Source organism: Neolamprologus brichardi, chromosome 15 (genome assembly GCF_056152115.1).
Source record: "Neolamprologus brichardi isolate AB-2024 chromosome 15, ASM5615211v1, whole genome shotgun sequence".
Classification (NCBI taxonomy): domain Eukaryota; kingdom Metazoa; phylum Chordata; class Actinopteri; order Cichliformes; family Cichlidae; genus Neolamprologus; species Neolamprologus brichardi.
Window position 1 is genome coordinate 24,016,377 of NC_142118.1, and position 9,446 is coordinate 24,025,822.

Below are 9,446 nucleotides of genomic sequence, written 5' to 3' on the forward strand. Positions count from 1 at the left end.
AGGAGGAACAATGCGGTTTTCGTCCTGGTCGCGGAACACTGGACCAGCTCTGCATCCTCTCGAGGATACTTGAGGGTGCATGGGAGTTTGCCCAACCAGTCTACATGTGTTTTGTGGACTTGGAGAAGGCATTCGACCGTGTCCCTCGGGGTGTCCTGTGGGAGGTGTTGCGGGAGTATGGGGTGTCTGGCCCATTGCTACGGGCCATTCGATCCCTATACAACCGTTGCAAGAGCTTGGTTCGCATTGCCGGCAATAAGTCGGACTCGTTCCCGGTGGGTGATGGGCTCCGCCAGGGCTGCCCTTTGTCACCGGTTCTGTTCATAATTTTTATGGACAGGATTTCTAGGCGCAGCCAAGTGGCGGAGGGCTTTCGCTTTGGTGGCCTCAGGATCTCATCTCTGATTTTTGCGGATGATGTGGTTCTGTTGGCTTCATCGGGTGAGGGCCTCCAGCTCGCACTGGAGCGGTTCGCAGCCGAGTGTGAAGCAGCGGGAATGAGGATCAGCACCTCCAAATCTGAGGCCATGGTTCTCAGCCGGAAAAGGGTGGAGTGCCCACTCCGGGTCGGGGATGAGGTCCTGCCCCAAGTGGAGGAGTTCAAGTATCTCGGGGTCTTGTTCGCGAGTGATGGGAGAAGGGAGCCGGAGATCGACAGACGGATTGGGGCTGCAGCTGCAGTAATGCAGACGCTGCACCGGTCCGTCGTGGTAAAGAGGGAGCTGAGTGTAAAAGCGAAGCTCTCAATTTACCGGTCGATCTACGTCCCTACCCTCACCTATGGCCACGAGCTGTGGGTAGTGACGGAAAGGACGAGATCGCGGATACAAGCGGCGGAAATGAGCTTCCTCCGAAGGGTGGCTGGCATCTCCCTTAGAGATAGGGTGAGAAGTTCGGCCATCCGGGAGGGGCTCAGAGTAGAGCCGCTGCTGCTCCACGTCGAAAGGAGCCAGCTGAGGTGGTTTGGGCATCTGACAAGGATGCCCCCTGGGCGCCTCCTGGGTGAGGTGTTCCAGGCATGTCCCACCGGGAGGAGGCCCCGGGGCAGACCCAGGACACGCTGGAGAGATTATATCTCTCGGCTGGCCTGGGAACGCCTTGGTGTTCCCCCGGATGAGCTGGAGGAGGTGGCTGGGGAGAGGGAGGTCTGGGCCTCTTTGCTTAGGCTGCTGCCCCCGCGACCCAGCCCCGGATAAAGCAGATGAAGATGGATGGATGGATGGATGGTTATTTAACCTCCTAAGACCCAAACTCTTCCACAGCATGCATTTTTAATTTCTCTTTGATATTTGGTCACATTGGGGCCCGATCAATGTAAAAACAAAGAATTACCAGATTTTTTTTTTACCTGATTTTTGTTTATAAGAAAAATGAGAACCACATATGAGGATATTCGTTTCAAATTTTGATAGAACAGTAGCAGTATAATGTCCTCGTAAGTGGATATCAGGCCCTTGTAGAGCAAAATTGAGTATTTTGGTCTAAATAACCGAAAATGTGATGTCCACTTATGTCAGTGGTTCCCTACCCTTTTCATACCGTGCCCGGGGAAGGTCTGACTTATGTGGACGCCAGGTCCTAGGAGGTTAAAAAAGGGTAAAAGGTAAATGGCTGCAAATAACTTTGTTTGCAAAACTTGTGCATATGATTTTAAAATTGGCAATTTATATTTGCATTTAAAGTCATGAAATATGATTAAATAAACATGTTTGTGGTTGTTACAGTAAAAAAAAACTTTTCTACTTGGAATTTATGTTTTTTTTGTCTGATTTTAGATCAATTTTGTAAATACAGTATGTCAAAATGAAAACATAACTGTAAATTCAGACAGGCAAGGTTGCGCTGAAAAGAATGATACCAAACAAGACAAAGCAAATAGTTTTTAACAGTGAAATGTAGAGGAAACATCAAAAGTAGTGAAAAATGGGCAATTATACCCTGGACCCCAAAGGGTTAAAATTTTTTAAAAGTAAAGCAATATTTACTTTTCAAGTAATTAATTACTTTTAGAATATTGTAACTCAGTTACTTTTTTGAAGAAGTAACTAGTAACTATAATTAATTATTTTTTTAAAGTAACTTCCCCAACACTGGTCCTAAATGTGGCCACTCATTTTTTTTACACTGTTAAGAAACTGCTCAGCCACAAATTAAATCCATATTTTTTCCTCAGGTCTTTAGTGTTATTTATTGATCTAATATTTATACCTCTGCTGGCTTTTTTGTTTCTTCTTCTTCTCTTTTTAACCTCTTCGTTGCCTCAGTCTTTCTGCTTCTGCTTCAGGGGCAGCAGCCTATGGAAGCCCGTTTCCGCCACTAAAAAAAAAAAAAAAAGATCCATAACTCGAAGTTATTTTCTCGAAATTTTGAGTTATTTTTCTCAAAATTTCAAGTTATTAACTCAAAATTTTGAGAAAATAACTCGAAATTTCGAGTTAGCGCTGCCAATAAAAAATCTACGTGGCTGATGTCATTTCCTTGTTACCCGGAAGGATATGGCGCAAAGGGGTGCGCACTCAAAACTGGATCGTGTCATGAGCTACTGTATAACAACAAATGGCGCCAGGTTCTTCAGTTTTGAATGCCTTCCTACAAATGATAACTGGATAAAAGGTATACAAAAACAGTGTGACAGCGATTGTTACATACAAAGTTGAATAGAATGCAACGTGAGGGTTAACCAAAGGTACCTATAAGGTTTCTGTTACACGCTAAGGACACCTGTTACGAAACAGACGTTTTGCTGAAAGCATGCGTAATAAGTGTACAACACTGTATAAAACAAAATCACAAATCACCCAAAACAGGGAATATGACTGACAACTATATAAATAAGGAACAAAACCAATAAAACTGTAACCAGACAACTGAGAAAATGTGGGATTGACTGTATTGTGATGCTGATTGTAGTTACAGTGCAAGTGGACACTTAAAAATGCAGTTCCCACTTCTCCACCATAGTCAGAGCTCATAATATAGGTAGGCACAGATACTTTGATGATAATATGGTGGCTTTATAATAGGTAATTTTAATTTACATCCTTCCTTACAGCATGGGAGACTTGACTGAATTCTTGAAACAAAGAGAAGTGGAAATTATACAGACCTTGGAGAATGAGAAGGTACTTAATTCCAACAAGATACTGGTTGAAATGCAACTTTTCCTCATTGTTCTTAAGTTAAAAATAGGATTGTATTTTCAAGGCTGGTTGTTTTAATAAATTAAATTATTTTTCCATCTTTAGATTGATGCCAGTGTTATAAGTCTAATGACAGATGAGGAGCTGAAGACTTATTTGCCATCATACGGTGATCGTCTAGCAGTATTTGGATTTTGCAGACGTAGGGGCAGCAGCCGCAAGTCAGCGCTTTTTGAATGGCTGAAATCCAAACTGTCCAAAAGAAAATTATCTGAAGAGGATGGCAGTAGCACACGGCAAGAAGAACATTCCCAAACAACCCATAAACGAAATGTTCTGAAGAGAAATAGAAAAATAGAAATAGGATGGAAGCATTATGATGAAGACACTGAGGTTTTCAAGCAGGTTAGAGCTAGACGAGGAGGAGGAACAAGAAAAATAGACATTTGCAAGGATGCCAAGAAAAGGGACATATTACAGGTTGCAACAGGCCTGTTCATTCCAGATGGAGGAAACATTTAGGGGCCCTTAACAGATTTTGACTGTGATCTGAGGGATTAACAAGAGATGATAGTCGATGATGCATTAACAGTAGGAGAACTTTATCATGTCACAAAACTAAATATCCTCAGGTTCTACCTCACCACAAAGAAAAAACAAAATGACAGCCTTCAGAGCTCCAACCCAGGTTTGCATCCATCTTCAGAAATTGAAGCGAGTCCTCAAAACCAAACCTCTTCTTTTACTGTCACTACAGTCCAAACATCTGCTTCATTTGAAACAATCAGCCATGATGTGACATACATTGAAGACACTCCAAACAATAACCTTCCACAATCTTCCACGCAGTCTCTAAGTGCTAACACTTCTCACAGCAGTGACATTATTTTTGTTGGCCCCTTTTCTGACAGTGAGCCAATAAATTTGGATGACACCCTGATTTTTTCTCCACAACCTGGTCCATCCAGTGAGAGAGCGAGGAGAGTAGTGATGGTCCACAGAGGGCACGTAATGTCAGAGCTCATTTCACATTTTAGTGATAAAGACCTTGAAGATGTCGACATCAAAATCCAGGTCTTACTGCCTGATGGAACACCTGAAATGGCCCATGACGATGGGGGAGTTGTGAGAGATTGTCTTTCAGAATTCTGGAAAGAATTCTATGACCAGTGCACCACTGGAAACGTTTACAAAGCGCCCTTCTTAAGGCATGATTTTGGGCAACCGGAGTGGGAGAGTGTGGGCAGAATCATTGCATTTGGATGGGTTAGAGAGAAATATCTGCCTGTGAAAATTGCACCTGCCATTCTGGAACAAGCTGCCTTTGGATATGTAAAGAGTGATGTTGTGGAGAATTTCCTTAAGTTCATGCCTGACTCTGAGCGTACAGTGTTAGAGGCGTGGCGATCAGACTTTAGCACCGTGGACCAAGAAGAACTTATAGACATACTTGATAACCACAGCTGCAGAAAGATACCAACAGCCTGCAATGCCACTGAAGTCCTATTGGAGCTTGCACACAAAACACTTGTCCAAGAGCCTGCCTACAGTGGGGCAAAAAAGTATTTAGTCAGCCACCGATTGTGCAAGTTCCCCCACTTAAAATGATGACAGAGGTCAGTAATTTGCACCAGAGGTACACTTCAACTGTGAGAGACAGAATGTGAAAAAAAAATCCATGAATTCACATGGTAGGATTTGTAAAGAATTTATTCGTAAATCAGGGTGGAAAATAAGTATTTGGTCACCTCAAACAAGGAAAATCCCTGGCTCTCACAGACCTGTAACGTCTTCTGTAAGAACCTTTTCTGTCCCCCACTCGTTACCTGTATGAATGGCACCTGTTTGACCTCATCATCTGTATAAAAGACACCTGTCCACAGCCTCAACCAGTCAGACTCCAAACTCCACCATGGCCAAGACCAAAGAGCTTTCGAAGGACACCAGGAAAAGAATTGTAGACCTGCACCAGACTGGGAAGAGTGAATCTACAATAGGCAAGCAGCTTGGTGTGAAAAAATCAACTGTGGGAGCAATCATCAGAAAATGGAAGACATACAAGACCACTGATAATCTCCCTCGATCTGGGGCTCCACGCAAGATCTCATCCCGTGGGGTCAAAATGATCATGAGAACGGTGAGCAAAGATCCCAGAACCACACGGGGGGACCTGGTGAATGACCTGCAGAGAGCTGGGACCAAAGTAACAAAGGTCACCATCTGCGGAAGGATCATTATTTTTTTTGGGGTGGCTGTAGCTCAGGAGGTAGAGCAGGTCACCTACTGATCGGAAGGTTGGTGGTTCGATCCTTGGCTCCTCCAGTCTGCATGTCAAGTATCCTTGGGCAAGATACTAACCCCAAGTTGCTCTCCGATGCGTCCATCGGAGTATGAATGTGTGTGAATGTAATTAGATAGCACTAAGTATAGATAAAGTGCTTGTGAGAATGTGTGTGATTGGGTGAATGTGGCATGTTGTATAGAGCTCTTTGAGTGCTCCGAGAGAGTAGAAAAGCGCTATATAAGAATCAGTCCATTTACCATTTACCATCAGTAACACACTACAACGGCAGGGAATCAAATCCCGCAGTGCCAGACGTGTTCCACTGCTGAAGCCAGTGCATGTCCAGGCCCGTCTGAAGTTTGCCAGAGAGCACATGGATGATACAGCAGAGGATTGGGAGAATGTCATGTGGTCAGATGAAACCAAAGTAGAACTTTTTGGTATAAACTCAACTCGTCGTGTTTGGAGGAAGAAGAATACTGAGTTGCATCCCAAGAACACCATACCTACTGTGAAGCATGGGGGTGGAAACATCATGCTATGGGGCTGTTTTTCTGCCAAGGGGACAGGACGACTGATCCGTGTTAAGGACAGAATGAATGGAGCCAAGTATCGTGAGATTTTGAGCCAAAACCTCCTTCCATCAGTGAGAACTTTGAAGATGAAACGAGGCTGGGTCTTCCAACATGACAATGATCCAAAACACACCGCCCGGGCAACAAAGGAGTGGCTCCGTAAGAAGCATTTGAAAGTCCTGGAGTGGCCTAGCCAGTCTCCAGACCTCAACCCCATAAAAAATCTGTGGCGGGAGTTGAAAGTCCGTGTTGCTCGGCGACAGCCCCAAAACATCACTGCTCTTGAGAAGATCTGCATGGAGGAATGGGCCAAAATATCAGCTACTGTGTGTGCAAACCTGGTAAAGACCTATAGTAAACGTTTGACCTCTGTTATTGCCAACAAAGGTTATGTTACAAAGTATTGAGTTGTATTTTTGTTACTGACCAAATACTTATTTTCCACCCTGATTTACGAATAAATTCTTTACAAATCCTACCATGTGAATTCATGGATTTTTTTTTCACATTCTGTCTCTCACAGTTGAAGTGTACCTCTGGTGCAAATTACTGACCTCTGTCATCATTTTAAGTGGGGGAACTTGCACAATCGGTGGCTGACTAAATACTTTTTTGCCCCACTGTATGTTATTGAACAGTGGGCAAGAACACTCAGCACTGCATGGGAAAGCCTTTGTGATCTATCTTCACTTTATGAAACCCTCCAACCAACTGTGAGAAAAGTTCTCAAGTGTCTCACTTTCCCTGAAACAATGACGGCTCACCAGAAGCTGGTTCAGAAATATCTGACTACATATGTGAAGAATGCTGAGAAGGAACATTTGTGTTTGTTCCTCAGGTTTTGCACAGGTTCAGATTTACATCTGGGAAAGAACATCATTAGTGGGTTTAACAAACTTAAAGGTTTCCAGAGACGACCTGTGGCACACACATGTGGGTGTGTACTGGAGCTGTCGATAAATTATGACAGCTATCCTGACTTCAGATCGGAGATGAACAGTGTGTTGGAATCAAATGTGTGGGTTATGGACATTATCTAAAGGTTTGATTCACGGACAATGGCTTAAAAGCCATTGTTGTTTTACAACAGATTATATTTGAGTTGTGAAGTAAAACTAAAGTGTTCCCATGTGAATGTCACAGCAAAGGTTTCAGGTGTTTAAAAACTGAGTTCCAAGAAAAAGTCTTTGGTGAAATACCAGTGTAATGCAATTTGAGGTCTGTGTTTTCCTATTACAACTGTATGGAAGAAATATAGTATCATCAGAATTCAACTATTTTTAGACATTGAATTTATAACACTGAATTTTTATCCAACAAATTTCCCTGCAAAAAATATTCACCTGCAAAAATTCACCTGCAAAAAATTCACCATCAAATATTCACCTGCAAAAAATTCACCATCAAATATTCACCTGCAAAAAATTCACCTGCAAAATTTCACCTGCAAAAATTCAACTGCAAAAGTAATGAACTTGAATGACCCAAGCCAGAGCAATCAGCACTAGATCGAGTCGAGCGGCTCTCAGCCAATTAAATTACCCTGTTTGATCACATGACACCGTTACCCAGCGGTGTGTCTCCCAAAAGAGAGCTGTTTAAAGGTGAGTGATTAAGTTTTTCTCCTAAATAGAGAACATTACAGAACGCCTAGTCCTACTTAAAATCCCATTCATTTTTCTTTCATTTTATCATCTACTCGAACTAAGGAAAACGTTTGACTAACTCAAAGACAATTTCCACGCCTCCCCTGCCTGTCTGCAGGGGCAGTTTTGAATTTAGGAGCAGCAAGATGGCAGCGGCAAACCCTGGCGGTTCTAAGTATAAGTATATTGTTTTTTTATCTTCAAGTTTGTCTTTTGAAACGTTAATTTTATTTAAATCCGTTGCTCACGTATAAAGTACACAGACTTGGCTCAATTCGTCTGAGGCGTGTCTCACTAAGCGCTACATGCTAGCATCCTGCTAACCGAGCTACCCTTTACATGCTGTGCTTTAGAAAATAGGATACTCGGTACAAAACCGTACTCCGCAGATATTGATAGATAAACGAACACTGCAAATATAATGTTGGAAACGAGAACGGCCTTTGGTGAAGGGGTAAAATACACCATGAGTAAAGCCATAGAGTGAATGGCTGCCATGGTTGCAGAATGGCCTGATTTAATGACAAGAATGGGGAAGAGTGAGGTGAAGTGAACTAAAGCCACAAAACACGGTCAGACAAGGCGGGAAAAGGGCAGTGATATGTCCGTCAGTATGAAGTTGGTGTGTGCTTTGGTGAACAAAAACTCGAGACCGGTAGCAGGAAGATGGGAGACTCGTGTTTCACTGGAATAGTGGTGAATTAAAACATCCTTTGTTGGGGAAATTTAGGTGTAAATGCATCCATACAGGCGAGACAGAGGCAGACCAGACAGTGAAGAAAACAAGGCAAACATTAGAAATATTAAAACGGAAATATAGGATTAATATAACATATTCATTCATTAAAACAGCATACTCTGATTAAAAGAAACATGTAATTGGGTAGGATGATAATAATAATAATAATAATAATAATAATAATAATAATAATATTAAAAAACATGTACAAGATGGGTATGTATACTTGTACCCAGAATTTAACAACTATAAAGTTGTAGCATGCCAGACCATCTTGATTGAATGTAACTTCGCTCCACACAAGTTTTATGGTAGACATATTCACATTGGTATCTAATAAATGATTAATTCTTAGATTTTATCGAACGTTAATTTATAAATTGTTTCTGTCTTTATGTGTTTGTTTCAGATTATGCAAGATGAAATTATTCAGTCAGCAAGACACTTGCTGCTGTTGCTGACATCATTCAACCGAACTGCTGCTGTGATGAATCAGAATACAAGGTATTTTAGCAAGACTTATGAGTTAATGCTACATTTAACTAAATTGTTATATATATATTGTGTCCAATATTGTCTCCATATGATTTTGTTTTTTGCAACATCTTGCAGAGAACAGAGTCAAGGTGGCCAGGGTACCAGCTTGGTCAACCCTGAAAGACCATCCGTTCATCAAGAAAGGACCAGGTGAAAAAGTCATAAACTAAATACTCTGCATGAGCTTGGAATTTAGGATGCAACTTTATATCTTACCTGCTCTACACTCAGGGCTTGAATTACAACAACAGTCAATCACATAAAAAAATATACTTTTGGTAGTTCTGTGTCTCTGTCTCTCTCCTCCAAAACCAGATGGCTGCTGGTACTGAACCGGGTTCTGCTGGAGGTTTCTTCTTGTTAAAGGGGAGTTTTTCCTCTGCACTGTCACTTCATGCTGCTCAGTGTGAGGGATTGTTGAGGTTGAGTCCATATGTCCTGGGAACAACTGCTGGGCAATGACACCATGCAATCTTCTGGGATTCCTTAGAAAACCTGTGAACTGCACTTGTCCTTGGTCTTCAC

The 9,446-nt window shown here is 42.2% G+C and overlaps 2 protein-coding genes across 2 annotated transcripts; both read left to right on the plus strand.

Annotated features, from left to right (window-relative positions):
* Positions 1 to 3,053: 3,053 nt before the first annotated feature.
* On the plus strand, positions 3,054 to 7,039 carry LOC148098504 (uncharacterized). Its single transcript, XM_087852200.1, has 3 exons — positions 3,054 to 3,122; positions 3,246 to 4,684; positions 6,622 to 7,039. Exons 2-3 carry the CDS (start codon positions 3,708 to 3,710, stop codon positions 7,037 to 7,039), a joined length of 1,395 nt encoding a protein of 464 aa, XP_087708326.1. The 5' UTR covers positions 3,054 to 3,122; positions 3,246 to 3,707.
* Positions 7,040 to 7,548: 509 nt separating this feature from the next.
* Positions 7,549 to 9,446, plus strand: LOC148098505 (uncharacterized). The gene is made up of 5 exons (XM_087852514.1): positions 7,549 to 7,603; positions 7,709 to 7,833; positions 8,794 to 8,846; positions 8,988 to 9,071; positions 9,237 to 9,446. Exons 1-5 carry the CDS (start codon positions 7,555 to 7,557, stop codon positions 9,283 to 9,285), a joined length of 360 nt encoding a protein of 119 aa, XP_087708640.1. The 5' UTR covers positions 7,549 to 7,554; the 3' UTR covers positions 9,286 to 9,446.